We start from the raw sequence: 17,175 nt of genomic DNA on the forward strand, positions 1-17,175 counted from the left end.
CGACCCGGAGAAGGACCTCTGGCCTATTTCTCCCACACATCCTGCCCCAATCTGCCACCTTCGCTAACTCTAGGGATACTGTCGCCAAGGAGCACCTTGTCTGAGCTAAGCTGACTCGGTGCAGAGTGGGACTTGGGATGTGGGCATCGCTGGCCAGGCCAGCATTTATCAACTGCCCCTAGATGCCCCTTGAGAAGGTGGTGGTGAGCTGCCTTCTTGAACCGCTGCAGTCCGTGTGGTGTGGGTACACACACAGTGCTGTTAGGGAGGGAGTTCCAGGATTTTGACCCAGCGACAGTGAAGGAACGGCCGATATAGTTCCAAGTCAGGATGGTGTGTGACTTGGAGGGGAACTTGCAGGTGGTGGTGTTCCCATGCATCTGCTGCCCTTGTCCTTCCAGGTGGTAGAGGTCGCAGGTTTGGAAGGTGCTGTCGAAGCAGCTTTTGGGCGTTGCTGCAGTGCATCTTGTAGATGGTACACACTGCTGCCACTGTGCGTCAGTGGTGGAGGGAGTGAATGTTTGTCGATGGGGTGCCAATCAAATGGGCTGCTTTCTCCTGGATGGTGTCGAGCTTCATGAGTGGTGTTGGAGCTGCACCCATCCAGGCAAGTGGAGAGTATTCCATCACACTCCTGACTTGTGCCTTGTGGATGGTGGACAGGCTTTGGGGAGTCAGGAGGTGAGTTACTCACCACAGGATTCCCAGCCTCTGACCTGCTCTTGTAGCCACGGTACTTATATGGCTGGTCCAGTTCAGTTTTTGGTCAATGGTAACCCCTAGGATGTTGATAGTGGGGGATTCAGCGATGGTAATGCCAAGGGGAGATGGCTGGACCTGAACTCCTGTGATGGAGATGGTCCAGTATTTGACTCAGTACGGCGTCCCCCATTACTAGTGGGATTTGGGCACTGCCCGACTCACTTGTGCAGTCTTGGCGTCTCCGGCTCACCAACCCGCCTGTTGCTTTCCTGCACTCGCCAGCTGTTCCCGAAGGTATTGAGATTTCTCACCACCGAGCCATCGGGCTTCATGAACTCATTGTTCTTCTTGCCGTCGTAGTTCCCGCAGAGGCCTCGCACGCGGTTCTTGTACGTGCTCGGGAGGGTGATAACTGCGAGGGAGAGCAAACAAAAAATCCGGATAATCTTCTGTCTCCCCATCTTATCACCTCGGACGTCACCATTTCAACGCTCTCCTGGCCGGCCTCCCATCCTCCACACCCCATAAACTCGCCCCGAGTCCCGTGCACCCATTGCAGCCCATCCTCGCTGACCAAGCAATGCCTCCATTTTAAAATTCTCATCCTCCAAATCTCTTCATGGTCTCGCAATGCACCCCCTCCCTATCTCTGTAACACTCCGATAGCTCGACAACCCTCCTAGATCTCTGCACTCCTCCAATTCTGGCCTCTTGAGCATCCCCCGATTCCCATCGCTCCACCATTGGCCTTCAGCTGACATCACCCTGACAGTACAGAGCTCCCTCTACATCACCCTGACAGTACAGAGCTCCCTCTACATCACCCTGACAGTGCAGAGCTCCCTCTACATCACCCTGACAGTACAGAGCTCCCTCTACATCCCCCTGACAGTACAGAGCTCCCTCTACATCACCCTGACAGTACAGAGCTCCCTCTACATCCCCCTGACAGTACAGAGCTCCCTCTACATCACCCTGACAGTACAGAGCTCCCTCTACATCACCCTGACAGTACAGAGCTCCCTCTACATCCCCCTGACAGTACAGAGCTCCCTCCACATCCCCCTGACAGTACAGAGCTCCCTCTACATCCCCCTGACAGTACAGAGCTCCCTCTACATCACCCTGACAGTACAGAGCTCCCTCTACATCACCCTGACAGTACAGAGCCCCCTCTACATCACCCTGACAGTACAGAGCTCCCTCTACATCACCCTGACAGTACAGAGCTCCCTCTACATCACCCTGACAGTACAGAGCTCACTCTACATCCCCCTGACAGTACAGAGCTCCCTCTACATCACCCTGACAGTACAGAGCTCCCTCTACATCACCCTGACAGTACAGAGCTCCCTCTACATCACCCTGACAGTACAGAGCTCCCTCTACATCACCCTGACAGTACAGAGCTCCCTCTACATCCCCCTGACAGTACAGAGCTCCCTCTACATCACCCTGACAGTACAGAGCTCCCTCTACATCCCCCTGACAGTACAGAGCTCCCTCTACATCCCCCTGACAGTACAGAAAACCCTCTACATCACCCTGACAGTACAGAGCTCCCTCTACATCACCCTGACAGTACAGAGCTCCCTCTACATCCCCCTGACAGTACAGAGCTCCCTGTACATCACCCTGACAGTACAGAGCTCCCTGTACATCCCCCTGACAGTACAGAGCTCCCTCTACATCACCCTGACAGTACAGATCTCCGTCTACAGCACCCTGACAGTACAGAGCTCCCTCTACGTCACCCTGACAGTACAGAGCTCACTCTATATCCCCCTGACAGTACAGAGCTCACTCTACATCCCCCTGACAGTACAGAGCTCCCTCTACATCACCCTGACAGTACAGAGCTCCCTGTACATCCCCCTGACAGTACAGAGCTCCCTCTACATCACCCTGACAGTACAGATCTCCGTCTACATCACCCTGACAGTACAGAGCTCCCTCTACGTCACCCTGACAGTACAGAGCTCACTCTACAACCCCCTGACAGTACAGAGCTCACTCTACATCCCCCTGACAGTACAGAGCTCCCTCTACATCACCCTGACAGTACAGAGCTCCCTCTACATCACCCTGACAGTACAGAGCTCACTCTACATCCCCCCGACAGTACAGAGCTCACTCTACATCCCCCTGACAGTACAGAGCTCACTCTACATCCCCCTGACAGTACAGAGCTCACTCTACATCCCCCTGACAGTACAGAGCTCCCTCTACATCCCCCTGACAGTACAGAGCTCCCTCTACATCCCCCTGACAGTACAGAGCTCCCTCTACATCCCCCTGACAGTACAGAGCTCCCTCTACATCCCCCTGACAGTACAGAGCTCCCTCTACATCACCCTGACAGTACAGAGCTCCCTGTACATCCCCCTGACAGTACAGAGCTCCCTCTACATCACCCTGACAGTACAGATCTCCGTCTACATCACCCTGACAGTACAGAGCTCCCTCTACGTCACCCTGACAGTACAGAGCTCCCTCTACGTCCCCCTGACAGTACAGAGCTCCCTCTACATCACCCTGACAGTACAGAGCTCCCTCTACATCCCCCTGACAGTACAGAGCTCCCTCTACATCCCCCTGACAGTACAGAGCTCCCTCTACATCACCCTGACAGTACAGAGCTCCCTCTACATCACCCTGACAGTACAGAGCTCCCTCTACATCCCCGACAGTACAGAGCTCCCTCTACATCTCCCTGACAGTACAGAGCTCCCTCTACATCACCCTGACAGTACAGAGCTACCTCTACATCACCCTGACAGTACAGAGCTCCCTCTACATCACCCTGACAGTACAGAGCTCCCTCTACATCAAACTGACAGTACAGAGCTACCTGTACATCACCCTGACAGTACAGAGCTCCCTCTACGTCACCCTGACAGTACAGAGCTCCCTCTACATCCCCGACAGTACAGAGCTCCCTCTACATCCCCCTGACAGTACAGAGCTCCCTCTACATCACCCTGACAGTACAGAGCTACCTGTACATCACCCTGACAGTAGAGCTCCCTCTACATCACACTGACAGTACAGAGCTCCCTCTACGTCACCCCGACAGTACAGAGCTCCCTCTACGTCACCCTGACAGTACAGAGCTCCCTCTACGTCCCCCTGACAGTACAGAGCTCCCTCTACGTCACCCTGACAGTACAGAGCTCCCTCTACGTCACCCTGACAGTACAGAGCTCCCTCTACGTCACCCTGACAGTACAGAGCTCCCTCTACATCACCCTGACAGTACAGAGCTCCCTCTACATCACCCTGACAGTACAGAGCTCCCTCTACATCACCCTGACAGTACAGAGCTCCCTCTACATTCGGCTGTGTATGAAGCAGCTAGCAATTAGATCTCGGTGAGGTTATCTTGCCATTACCTGCCCTGTTTTTGCCATCAAAGTTCACCGCCAGTCCAAAGTCAGTCTCCAAGTGAATCGTCCTGGACTTCTGGAAAATGCGAAGCCCTTCTCTGGGCTCATACGGAGGTTGTACTCTGATTCCATCCACCTGGGATTGAGGAAGACAGTCACATTAGAGTCCATTGCCTGGAGAGAGCCCAGTTCAATAAATAACTAGAAATCCAAGATCGATCGATTTTTGCGAGGTAAGTTTGTTAAGGGATATGGAGTCAAGGCGGTTAGATGGATTTAGGATACCAGTCAGCCATTATCTCTTGGAATGGCGGAACAGGCTTGAGGGGTCGAATGGCCTCTTCCTTCTCCTGATTCCACCCGTCTCCTACATGGGGTGGGGCGACATTATCTCAGATGGATTTTTATGACAATCGATGATAGTTTCACGGTACCATTACTGTGACCAGCTTTCAGTTCCAGATTTTTTATAATTAATTCATTGAATTTAACTTACATCAACTGTCACAGTGGGATTTGAACCCATGCCCCCAAAGCATTAGCCTGGCTCTCTGGTTTACTAGTCCAGTGACATTACCACTACGCCACTGTCTCCCCATGATAGCCAAATCTGCTGTGGTTTTGGAAATGGAGAAGCAGAGCTGGAATGCGAAAGTTAATTAGTGTGTGGAAGGGGAATAGAAATTACTTTAGTGTATCACCCTTTGGTTTAATAGTCTGATAAGGAATTAGAATGGTTTGACTGGATAGCCATTATGAACAGCTTATTAATAGGCTTTATGAACAGCTTTGAGCATAAACAACTCAGAACAGGCATCCACGAACAATAAAGCCCATTTAGGGCGGCGCAGTGGTTCGCACCGCAGCCTCACAGCTCCAGGGACCCGGGTTCGATTCCGGGTACTGCCTGTGCGGAGTTTGCAAGTTCTCCCTGTGTCTGCGTGGGTTTTCGCCGGGTGCTCCGGTTTCCTCCCACATCCAAAGACTTGCAGGTGATAGGTAAATTGGCCGTTGTAAATTGCCCCTAGTGTAGGGAGGTGATAGGGATTACTGTAGGGTTAGTATAAATGGGTGGTTGTTGGTCGGCACAGGCTCGGTGGGCCGAAGGGCCTGTTTCAGTGCTGCATCTCTAAATAAAAAATAAAAATAAAATAAAATTAGGTTGAAAGCTAGAGATGGGATGTTTCGGGGCAGTTGTTGAATTGATCGTGGAGAACAGCATAGGATGAGTTAAAGAAGGATGATGTAAAGGCCTGGTTGATCAGGAAAGAAGTTACTTGCAGAAGCTATAGAAGGCCATGGCAGGTGGAAGGTAACTTAAGGGTGGGCTTTTACTCCATGGTTTAAACAAAGAAACTCTACGGACTATTGGACACTTAAGAAGAATTTTTACGGGACAATTGAGTCCTGTCAAAGGGTGTAAAGGATATGCTTTTGAAGGAAGCCATTGCTGTGAGCAGTGAAAAGGAGAGCTCTTGAAGAAAGAGGATGGCTGTTTGCACATGTCAACTGTTATGCTCGACGGAACCGGTGTTCATTATTCATCATGGCAAAATCGTAGGATGACTGAGCCCTCAGTGGGCAAGGCATCAGTGACTGGCACTCACCACAAGATGGCCGTGCTGCATCAGGATGACGGAATGGTCATAGACGTCGACCTTAACTGTTTTCAGGAAGGAAACCCGGCTGGGGAAGCTCCTCCGCTCGTTCTTGCCCTCGATGTTGAAGGGCTGCAGGTCGCCTGGGGTGATAGTCTTGCTCAGGGTGTACGTGTGCCAGCCCTGGTAGTGGTGCCTGTATTTGTCGAAGGTCTGGTAATGGGGGTCACCGGAGATCTGGCAGGAGTTGAATTCTGGAGGAAAATGGTGAAGAAAACCTTTAGCGCAGCAAGGACGGGAGGAAAACTGCCAGTGTAGCTGAGCGTAGCGTACAGCTCAAACACAGATCACTGTTTGACGTGTTTGAATGCCTGCCATTTTATCGGATAACACCCTTTCTGTCCAGCATTTTATTGTATGGCATCCTTCTGCCCGCCATTTTATTGTATGGTGTCCTTCTGCCAGCCATTTTATTGTATGGAGCCTTCTGCCCGCCATTTTATCGTATGGCGCCCTTCTGCCAGCCATTTTATTGTATGGCGTCCTTCTGCCAGCCATTTTATTGTATGGCATCCTTCTGCCCGCCATTTTATTGCATGGCGCCCTTCTGCCCGCCATTTTATTGCATGGCGCCCTTCTGCCCGCCATTTTATTGCATGGCGCCCTTCTGCCCGCCATTTTATTGCATGGCGCCCTTCTGCCCGCCATTTTATTGCATGGCGCCCTTCTGTCCGCCATTTTATTATGGATAGGTACTGGCGGGTGGGCACAGAAATGCTTTCATGGAGCTATCTTCTCCTCCGTGAATTCCCCCCCCCCTCCCCACCTCGCATCTTACCAGCAGTTCAGACAGGGCAATCCCCATCGAAAAACCCCTCGGCGCCAGTCGTGGTGGAACAAATGAACCGAGCGGATCCGCCGGCACAAGGCCGTGGTGGCCAGGATGAGATCGGTTGCTGAGCAACCCTGCGATGGCGCCTTTTCACGCAGCGAGTCGTTTCGGTCGGGGGGGTCCTGCGCGGCCGAACGAGCGGAAAATGTCGCAACGAGCATCCCTGCCCCCGAATTTGTTTGGCGATGAAGGTGGGGGCCTGTCAACCATTACTGCACCCCCCCCCCCCCCCACTTGGTCGAACAGGAGTCGGCCAGGCTTTCCGTCTCATCACCCCAGCCAAAATTTCAAATGCCAAAATTCCAAGTGCGGGTATTTAACAGGGCAACATAATACCGTTACCTGGTGCAGCATCAGATTCACACCAGTAAACAGTTCACCTTTCAGCCAAAAGAGAGCTGGTAAAGAGCTTGAGAAATACAGGCCACCTACTCTCAGGCTTGCAGTAGCGAATCCCGTCTTTAATGGTGCAAATAGTTTCTCGCTGGCATTTGAACTCTTGGCAGATGTAAACTCCGCTCTCGATGCACTTGCACTTGTCCTTGCAGCTAGGAGTCAACCAGGAGTCCCCGACCTGTGAACAGAAAGTGGGGGGGGGGGGGGGGTGGGGTGGAGAGGTGGTTAAAGCTCACGGCCCATTCTGCTGCCCATCAACGCACGCCAGTGGGTTACTGGAGCGCAGATTGAATTGAGTTTCAGTGGCGATGAGGGTCTGATTTTTAACTCGGTGGAAGTGGGTGGGTTTTGAAGGAGTTAAAATTGTGCCCGTTCCTGAATGTGGACAGCGGCGCCCCCTGTAAGTCACCAGTGTAACTACAGTGCCACCCACCGAATCCCAGAGCATTGCCCCCTGTAGGTTACCAGTGTAACTATTGTGCCACCTGCCGAATCCCACAGCAGTGCCCCTGTAGGTCACTAGTGTAACTACAGTGCCACCCGCCCAATCCCACAGCAGCGCCCTGTAGGTCACCAGTGTAACTACAGTGCCACCCGCCCAATCCCACAGCAGCGCCCTGTAGGTCACCAGTGTAACTACAGTGCCACCCTCCCAATCCCAGAGCATTGCCCCCTGTAGGTCACCAGTGTAACTACAGTGCCACTCGCCCAATCCCACAGCAGCGCCCCCTGTAGGTCACCAGTGTAACTACAGTGCCACCCTCCCAATCCCACTGCAGCACCCCCTGTAGGTCACTAGTGTAACTACAGCACCACCTGCCCAATCTCACAGCAGCGCCCCTGTAGGTCACTAGTGTAACTACAGCACCACCTGCCCAATCTCACAGCAGCGCCCCTGTAGGTCACTAGTGTAACTACAGCACCACCTGCCCAATCTCACAGCAGCGCCCCTGTAGGTCACTAGTGTAATTACAGTGCCACCTGCCCAATCTCACAGCAGCGCCCCCTGTCCATCACTAGTGTCACTGCAGCACCGCCCGCCCAATCCCACAGCAGCGCCCCCTGTAGGTTACCAGCATCACAGCAGCAGCACATGCAGTCTCTCTCTATCACAGCTGGCCAGTAGGCTTTGACCCAGTGAGTGAGTGTGCTGACCTGCAAATACTGCATCCACCTACAGGAGGAGCTCGGGTAAACGAGCAGAAACAGGAAGCTTGCCAGCAGTGGAGGGAGGACATATCCTGGTGAGGATCAGCCTGGGCTGCTCTCGTGAAGCTGCCCCTCTCCAACAAGAGATGTTCTGTGGAAGGTGTCTCTCCGCAGCGCCCATTCCTGTCTCTGCCCCATGCCCCAACCCATCTCTCCTCGACGCTGATCCCATCTTTCACCTCCTCATACTGGGTCCCCTCTCTCCCTCCCACTTTGGCACTCACATTGTGATAGTCGTTGTTGGCGTCGAGGCAGCCGCAGTCTGTCAGTTTGACGCAGTCGATGTCGCTCTGCACGTACCCCCGGTCGCACTCGCAGCCCTCCATGCAGGTGGCGGGAGTCTCGCACTTGGCAGGAGCGTAGATGTCGGTGCAGGTGGCCGGACAGGGCGTGGCACACTCCACGTAGTGGCTGTTGGGCGGGCAGGCCAGAGCTGAAGGGAAGAGTGCAGGTTAGTGGCGCCAGGGCAACGGGCCCAGTCGGGAGGCAAGGGGCAAACTTGGGCCTCACGAGCCGGAATCTGCTTCCCAGCTGTACCCCACCAGACCCCCGCAAAAGGGAACAGTTCCACCAGCATTGGCTCAATGTGGGGCTGGACTGTGAGTGGCAGTGCACTATTCGACCCTGTGAGGCATCGCCGGTCAGCTAGCTCCTCCCCTCACCCAACCTACAGCCGCTCTTTCTTGGGAAGGGTCAACTAGCATCGTGATTGGCATTTATATAACCCCTTCCTCAACCTCCGGAAGTTACGAAGCACTTTACAGCCAATGAAGTACATTTCTGTGTAGTCACTGTTGGAATCTAGGAAGCACGGCTGTTAATTTTTGCACAGCAAGATCCCACCGACAGCGACCGAGGGATCTTTTCCATCCACCCGAGAGGGCAAAGAGCCTGAGGGCTTTGGGGGGTGGGGGGGGGGGGTGGCGGGGCGGCCTCAATTTAATGCCTCATCCGCAAGACGGCACCTCCGACAGTGCAGCGCTCCCTCCATAATGCAGTGGGAGTGTCGGCCTGGGTTCTGGATTGGGGGAGATGGTGATGGCACTGTACTAGTCCTCCGGAGGAATTAAAAAGCCAGCCTCAGTAATGGTGACCATGAAACTATCATCGATGGTCGTTAAAAACCCATCTGGTTCACTAACTTCCTTTCGGGAAGGAAATCCTCTGTCCTTACCCGGTCTGGCCTACATGTGACTCCAGACCCACGGCAATGTGGTTGACTCTTAACTGCCCTCTGAAATAGCCGAGGAAGCCACTCAGTTGTCAAGGGCAATTAGGGATGGGCAACAAATGCTGGTCTTGCCAGCGACGCCCACATCCCATGAAAGAATAAAAAAAAACCTCTTTGGAGTGGGACTCGAACCTACTGACTCAAAGGTCCATGTGTGGCCCACGGAGCCTCAGCTGACGCCTTGGAGGCAATTTTAGGAGTGGTAGCAAGAGGCAGAAAATGATTTTAGGGAAGGGGAGCAAAAAAGAAATACCCTGGAGCCATTTTGGAAACATTCAGAGGGAAAAAGATAGGATTTCCTCCCGGCCGGAAGGACTACGAAGGGCAGAATGGCCTCCCGGGTCCCTGGCTAACAAATCAAGCTGAACATCACTCACGGCAGAAGGTGCTGTTCCGCCACTTGATGTCGATGCCACTGCTCTTACAGGCTTCGACGTAGGCGTGAATGTTGTCACACAGTGTGGAGATCATGCCATCGTATTCACACATGTCATACACACAGTTGAGGATGAAAGGCCGCGGGGCGACGGCACTGTGGCACGGGCGGTAGTCATCCGACAGCAACTCCTCGCAGAGGGCGGCCATCTTCAGCAGGTCCTCCGGCGTGCAGCTGGCATTCAGGTCGTTGCGGTGGTCAGGCTGGCATCTGCGGGCAAGGAGGTGACTTTTGAAGCAGACATCTGGGTCACATGGCACACGCCCCATTTATGACAACGGCCCGACAGCTGAAGGCAGGGCCGCCAATGGTGAAGCGAAGGAAGCGGGGAATGCGCGAGAGGTCAGAGTTGGAGGAGCGGCAGAGATCTTGATGCTTGGGGTAGCTGGAGCTGAAGACTGGGGACACTCGGCTCTGAGAGACGTCTGATTGGACCTCCATTCAGCTCCGACCTGTCTGAGTTCAAATCCCATCGCGGCATTTGAGAAATGGAATTTATTAAAAGGGGGGGATGTGAGGAAGCGCTTGTTTACACAGCGGGTGGTAACGTCCTGGAACTCGCTGCCCAACAAGGTGGAAGCGGGGACGATTGATGACTGCAAGAGGAAGCTAGATGGCCACCTGAGAGAAATGGACTTGCGGGGGGATCAGGACGGGGAGCGGGACTGACTGGACAGCTCCGCGGAGAGCCGGCATGGACTCGATGGGCCGAATGGCCCCCTTCTGCACCGTAAATGTTTCTACGACTCTGGGTGGGCCTCAGATGAAGCGGCCATGTTGGATTCTCGTTAAAAAACCCAACTGAAGCTGGGATTGTTCTCCTTGGAGCAGAGAAGGTTAAGGGGAGATTTAATCGAGGCGTTCAAAATTGTGAGGGGGATTTTGGCAGAGTGAATGAGGAGACACTGTTTCCAGTGGCAGGAGGGTCGGTAACCAAGGGGACACAGATTTAAGATAATTGGTAAAATGAGGGGGAGATGAGGAGAATTTTATTTTTAACGCAGTGAGTTGTTGTGATCTGGAACGCGCTGCCTGAAAGGGCGGTGGAAGCAGATTCAATAGTAACTTTCAAAAGGATAAATACTTGGAAGGGGAAAAATTTGCAGGGCTGCGGGGAAAGAGCAGGGGAGGGGGGTGTAGGACTAATTGGACAGGTCTTTCAAAGAGCTGGCACAGGCACGATGGGCCGAACGGCCTTCTGGAATGTTCTTCAGGGAAAGGCAAACTGCCTCCAGTCCGACACTAGACAGGTGGGTCTTAACGTCTGCCTGGGACGAACCAGGGCTGGGCAACCGCGAAGTGCGGGGGGGGTGGGGGTGGGGGGGGGCGGCACCGGTTCAGGTACGTACCCGGGGTCATCGTCTCCCGCTGCCTTCCAGCTGTTGCCGAACTGCGTGACGTTGCGCGCCTGATTTCCGTCGGGCATCGCGAGCTCGTCCGACTGATCGAGGTTGTAATTGCCGCACATTCCGCACACCTGACAAGCGAGGAAGAGAATCGCGTTGTTGCGTTAACCTTTAGTTAGCCCCATTCCTTCCCACGGTTCACGTTACCTCACCTCCGGGCTGAGCATGAGATACTTAAGCAGATGGGACTTTATTCAACGTTGTGGGTGATCAATAGACAATGTATAGGGGTAGAGAATAGATTGACTGGAACGGTTTCAGGGATGAGGGATTGGTTATGTGGAGAGACTGGAGAAGCTGGGGGGTTGCTCTCCTTAGAGCAGAGGAGGCTCAGAGGAGATTTAATAGAGGCGTTCAAAATCGTGAAGGGTTTCGATTGAATAAATAAAGAGAAACTGTTTCCAATGGCTGCAGGGTAGATAACCAGAGGGGCACAGATTTAAGAGACTCTCAAACAAAAAAAGGCAACATGAGGAAAAAGTAATTTACACAGCGAGGGGTTAGGATTTGGAATTCGCTGCTTGATGAGGGGAGACGGTGGTGTCGTGGTGATGTCACTGAGCTAGTAATCCAGAGGACCAGGCTAATTCCCCGGGGACACTAGTCACTAGAGTTGTACATTAATCCCTTGTGGTCCATGTTGCCTCAATCACGTATTTCCTTGCACAAGCGTTCCTTGTGGACAATAATCAGATATCCCTCCACCCTGGGCACCCCACTGTTTCCCAGTTTATCCTCCGAAGTCCTGTTGCTCCATGGCCAGTTTAAGTTGGCTCAAGTGTCAACCATTAACTCGCCAACATGTCCAACACCCGATGGGGCACAGGGCAGGCACTCAAACCAGGGCGCACACACTGGGCACAACAGATGGTGACCTGGGCACATGGTTCCAGGGTCCCAATCCAGCTCCCCGTTCTCTCTACTTGGTGGGGGTGGGGGGGGGGGGGTGGCTGTGTGTGTGCCATTTGCGCACAGCAAGATCCCACATGGTTTGGCACCATTGAAGCATTAAGTTGGTTGCAGGTCTGGGGTAATGCAGTTGAACTGAAGTAACAACTGGATAATTGTTTTTTATTTCCAGTGATGTTGATTGAGAGATAAATATTGGCCCCCGGGACACCGGGGAGAACCCCCCCTCCCCCACCACAACCCCGCCTGCTCTTCTTCAATCTAGTGGCAAAGGGGTCGTTTACATCTATTGAAGTCCCAACATATGGGCCCTGGAGAAAGGCGACCGACACAAAGAGGTTCCTACGCAGACGTCCTTGATAAGCTACAGACAGGAGTCCTTTATGTGAATCTCCTACACATGGTAGCATGAAAAATAGGAGGTCCAGAAGAGAACGGTCCTACTGATGGGTGGGTCCCTGCAAAGCAGTTACCAAACCCTATGTCGATTTCTCATTGCTGTCATGCAGACCCCCACCTGCCAAGAATGAGGCATATTAATTTTGTGTTATGAAGGCTGTGAGGGAACCCCTAGACCCCCCCTTCTCACCCGGTCGTAAATTTGCTCACCTTTCCGAAGTACGTGCTGGGAACCTTAATCTCCAAGTGGTGATTCCCATCGAACTTGACCACCAGGCCAAAGTCAGTCTCTACCACTGAGTAAATGCCACTGCTTGTAATGGAGACGCCTTTGATCTGACCGAGTGCTGGGGCTCGCACCCTCACCTCATCCACCTGCAAGGCACAAACCTTAAAGCACTGAAATCATCACCAACAACATTGCATTTATATAGCGCCTTCAACGTAGTAAAACGTCCCAAAGTGCTTCACAGGAGCAGTTATCCAACAAAATTTTGACACTGAGCCACGTAAGGAGATAGTACAGCCTGGTCAAAGAGGTCGGTTTTCAGGAGCATCTTAAAGGAGGAGAGAGAGAGGGGCGGAGAGGGTTTAGGGAGGGAATTCCCGAGCTCGGGGCCCCAAGCAGCTGAAGGCACGGCCGCCAATGGTGGAGCGATGGGAATCGGGGGGGGGTGGTCAGGAGGGCGGAATTGGAGGAGCAGCAGAGATCTCGGAGGGTCGTAGGGGCTGGAGGAGGGTCACAGAGATGGGGGGGGGGGGGGGGGGGGGCGGGGCTGTGGAGGGATTTGAAAACAAGGATGAGAATTTTAAAATCGAGGTGCTGCTTGACCGAAAGCCAATGTAGGTCATTGAGCACAGAGGGCGATGATTGATAAGGACTTGGTGCGAGTTAGGATACGGGGCAGGAGAGTTTGAATGAGCTGAGGTTTAGAGAGGGTAGAAGGTGGGAGAGCATGAGGGGAGGTGAGGCGGGGCAGTTGACCTGTAGTCTTCGATTTGGCTGAAGAGAAAGCAAGAGAGAAGAGCGACGAGCCAAAGGAATTAGACTCTTGAGGTCTTGGGTCAGATCCAATCAGGTGCCCCTTCCAAGCTTGCACAGTTGGTTAACACTCAAGGGTTCTTTTTGTTACTCACCAGGATCCTCCTGCTCTTCTGGAGGCTGATGCGGTGGCCGAGGAGGTCGATGTGAATCACTCGGAGGTAGGAGACCTGAGGAAGCCCCCGCTCCTCGTTCTTGGCGCTGACGGTGAACGGAGTGACCATGGTGGCATCGCAGACGGCCACCAGCACGTAGGTGCAGGTGCCCATGAAGGTGTGCATGGCGTTGTCGAAGGTGTAATAGTGCGGGTCCCCGGCAACATGGCACGAGGCGGAGCCTGCGGGAGGATTCATCACATCGTCATATGGGCATTAGTGTATTTCTACTCAACAAATGGTTGGATCCAACTCGCCCTGCACTTAAAACAGGTTAGACATTTAATACTCCACAATTCCATAGCAACATAGTATTAGGGTCAATGGGATAGGCATGGTCAGGTTAAAGATCAGACTGCAGAACCCAACTCTTATCAACTCCAAGGACAGTGCCTCTCATGCACTGGGGGAGTAATTACCTGTAACTATATATATGTCACCTTTACTGGGCAATAATGTCAGCGATACCCACACCTTGTGAGCAAACAAACAAATAAAATCTATCCATCCCTCCATGTGCCTACCATCATCGGGTCATTCTGACACAAGAAGAGGCCATTCGGCCCATTGGGCTCATGCTGGCTCTCTGTAGAGCAAACCCCCTGTCCGTCCCATTCCCCATCCCCCCCCCCCCCTCCCCCCACCCCACGCGAGCCCCACTAGTTTATTTCCTTCGAGTGCCCATCCAATTTCCTTTTGGCATCACGCTGCGCGTCTGGTGCTCATCATCCCTGAAATCGGATTCCTCACAGGAATTTTCCGAGGGTCATATACTTGAAGAGGACTAATTTACAGGGTCATGGGGAAGGAGCCGGGCTGTGGGGCTAAACTGAACAGCCCTTTCGTTTCATAGAGGTGTGATGGGCTGAATGGCCACCGCTGCTGTGAGCCTGTCCATCAGCGCAGAGTATCTCCTTCTGTCTCATCGTCTCATTTTGTTCCTCTCTTTCTATCTCTCGCTCAATCTCAGCCTCAGTTTGAAGGCTCTCTGAGACACGTTCCCCACATTGAAGCTGGCCGTGGTTAAGCACATCGTAGCTCGATGCTTCCTGGTAAAGTACGTCGTAACCTGTGGTAGGGTCCCCATGGTATGCACCATGTCTAGTGCAGATGACATGGTGTAGACTTTATGCCATGTACCATGTCTGGGGTATGTGATGTGGTGGGGGTATGGTGACATAGTGGGAGTGTCATCAGACTAGTACTCCAGAGGCCCAGGATAATGCCCTGCCGACATGGGTTAAAATCCCACTGTGGCAATCCAATTAATTAATTAATTAATTAAAAAGAAATGGTGACCATGAAATCATCAACGAATGTCGTTAAAAACCCATCTGGTTCACTAATGTCCTTGAGTGAAGGAAATCTGCCATCCTTACCCGGTCTGGCCTACATGCGACCCACAGCGGTGTGCTTGACTCTTAACTGTCCTCTGGAACGGCCTAGCAAGCCACTCCGTTGTCAAGGGCGATTAGGGATGGGCAACAAATGCTGGCCTCGCCAGCGACGCCCACATCCCATGAAAAAAAAGAATTAAAAAAAAATCTCCATGCCCCTGCACCATGTCTAGGGTACACGATGTGGCGTAGATACCCTGCCATGCAACACGCTCAGGGCAAGGCCTCTGGCCTCTCGGAGGTGGTGGGAGCCCAGTCACCAGTTTCCCCCCCCCCACCCACTGCAGTGACGGGACACAAGACACTTCCTTCCCGCTCTGTATGAACAGTGTTCAGCCTGACCTGTGGTTTGACAGTCCAGGACCCCGTCCAGCACTCCGCACCTCTCCAGGGGGCCGCACTCCCAGCCCTCGCACGTGATGTTGCTGGGGCTGGCGCAGGTGCAGCGTTCCGTGCAGTTCCCGTTCGTGATCCAGTTCTCTCCCAGCTGGAAAAGGGAAAAGGCGCAGTCAGGAAGATGAACCCCGGCACAGTCAGGCCTGCGGGGAACCCGCCCGCTTACCTGGGCTCCCTCTCCCTGCCCCGCCTTTCTGGCACCTCCTTCCCCAGTGGCCGCTGCTCATGGCAAGGGGAGGATATTCAACTGTGCAGTGCGTCGTCAACAAGCTTCGTCCAAGCATGGACTCTCCAAATATGTCCCTGTCTAGTGGGACTGGCTGGATCAGGAGAGACCGCTCTGGCTGACCTGCAGTGCTACAGCGTCAGAGGAGCTTTCCATTCCAAGCACTGAGCCTCTCAATGGGTCTGTGCTCCTGTAGAGAGAGCTTCAGTTCCTGTGAGTGTATTAATTTGCGTCGGCAAATCGGTGCCTTTCACGACTAGGCCTCAAGCCTCAATCTTCCACCTCAAATAAACTTTCTCCCCCTATCTCCATATCCCTAGATTCCCTTAGTGGCCAGAAATCTCTCGATCTCTGTCTTGAATATACTTCAACGACTGAGCATCCACAGCTCACTGGGATAGAGAATTCCCAAGATTCGCAACCCTCTGAGTGAAGAAATTTCTCCTCATCTCAGTCCAAAATGGCCGATCCCTTGTCCTGAGACTCTGACCCCTCGTTCGAGACTCTCCAGTCAGGGGGGAAACATCCTCTCAGCATCTACCCTGTCAAACCCCCTCAGAATCTTATATGTTTCAATGAGGTCGCCTCTCATTCTTCCAAACTCCAGCTACGCAATATTTCCTCATATCCCAGGAATCGGTCCAGTGAGCCTTTGTTGCACCCTCTCGAAAGGAAATATATCCCTCCTCAGGTAAGGAGACCCACACTTGCCTTCTTATTCGCTCGCTGTACCTGTATGTGTATTAGCCGATATTTGTCCGATTAACCGGGTTGGTCCTCGGTTCAGCGCCCAGACCCACTCACCAGCCGGTAATTCCTCTCCGGGTCCACGCAGCCGCACTGACTGAAGGGGACGCACCCGGCGCCGCTCAGGACGTAGCCGTCGTCGCAGACGCAGCCCTCGACGCAGGGCCGGCCGCAGTCGCTGGGAGCCGACAGGTCGGTGCAGGACGCGGGACAGGCAGTGCCGCAGGGCTCGTAGTGACTGCCGGCCGGGCAGCTCAGAGCTGTGGAGGAGAGAGGAACGTTTAAATATTGTTTTTTCTTTTGGTGGGAGGGGTAGGGGGGGGAGGTGTTGGGAGGGGGTGGGTGGAGGGGGAAATTAATTCACTGAAATACAGATGCAGTAGACCGCGCTATTCGACTGTGAGGGCGTCACCGCCCAGCCCGATCTCACCTGACGCCCACAATTGGACGTCGCAGTTGCGGGTGGGGAGAGGGTTTACAACGGGTCACTCTTCAGGCCTTAAGTCTCTGATTCTCTCTCTCCCTCCCCCCCCACAACCCCGGGGGGAGGTGGGCGGAGGGAACGCTGAGGCCATCTGTGGTCGCCAACTGTCCGAGCCTCGCTAACTCCTCCGGCGCCCGAGCCAAATATTTACCCCTCCGCCCAAT

General features: G+C 53.5%; 1 protein-coding gene across 1 annotated transcript in view; it reads right to left on the reverse strand.

The window, feature by feature from the left end:
- Positions 1 to 17,175, reverse strand: part of zanl (zonadhesin, like) — a 176,451-nt gene that overhangs the window by 13,134 nt on the left and 146,142 nt on the right. Inside the window, exons 65-75 of the mRNA XM_068023775.1 lie at positions 16,585 to 16,787; positions 15,501 to 15,645; positions 13,702 to 13,943; positions 12,775 to 12,939; positions 11,200 to 11,327; positions 9,792 to 10,060; positions 8,408 to 8,616; positions 7,011 to 7,152; positions 5,696 to 5,940; positions 4,095 to 4,224; positions 925 to 1,114 (exon numbers count right to left, since the gene is read on the reverse strand). Of these exons, the coding sequence (XP_067879876.1) occupies positions 925 to 1,114; positions 4,095 to 4,224; positions 5,696 to 5,940; positions 7,011 to 7,152; positions 8,408 to 8,616; positions 9,792 to 10,060; positions 11,200 to 11,327; positions 12,775 to 12,939; positions 13,702 to 13,943; positions 15,501 to 15,645; positions 16,585 to 16,787 (2,068 nt within the window). The remainder of the gene's footprint in view (positions 1 to 924; positions 1,115 to 4,094; positions 4,225 to 5,695; positions 5,941 to 7,010; positions 7,153 to 8,407; positions 8,617 to 9,791; positions 10,061 to 11,199; positions 11,328 to 12,774; positions 12,940 to 13,701; positions 13,944 to 15,500; positions 15,646 to 16,584; positions 16,788 to 17,175) is intronic.

This window comes from Heterodontus francisci, chromosome 48, assembly GCF_036365525.1.
Source record: "Heterodontus francisci isolate sHetFra1 chromosome 48, sHetFra1.hap1, whole genome shotgun sequence".
NCBI classification, from domain to species: Eukaryota; Metazoa; Chordata; class Chondrichthyes; order Heterodontiformes; family Heterodontidae; genus Heterodontus; species Heterodontus francisci.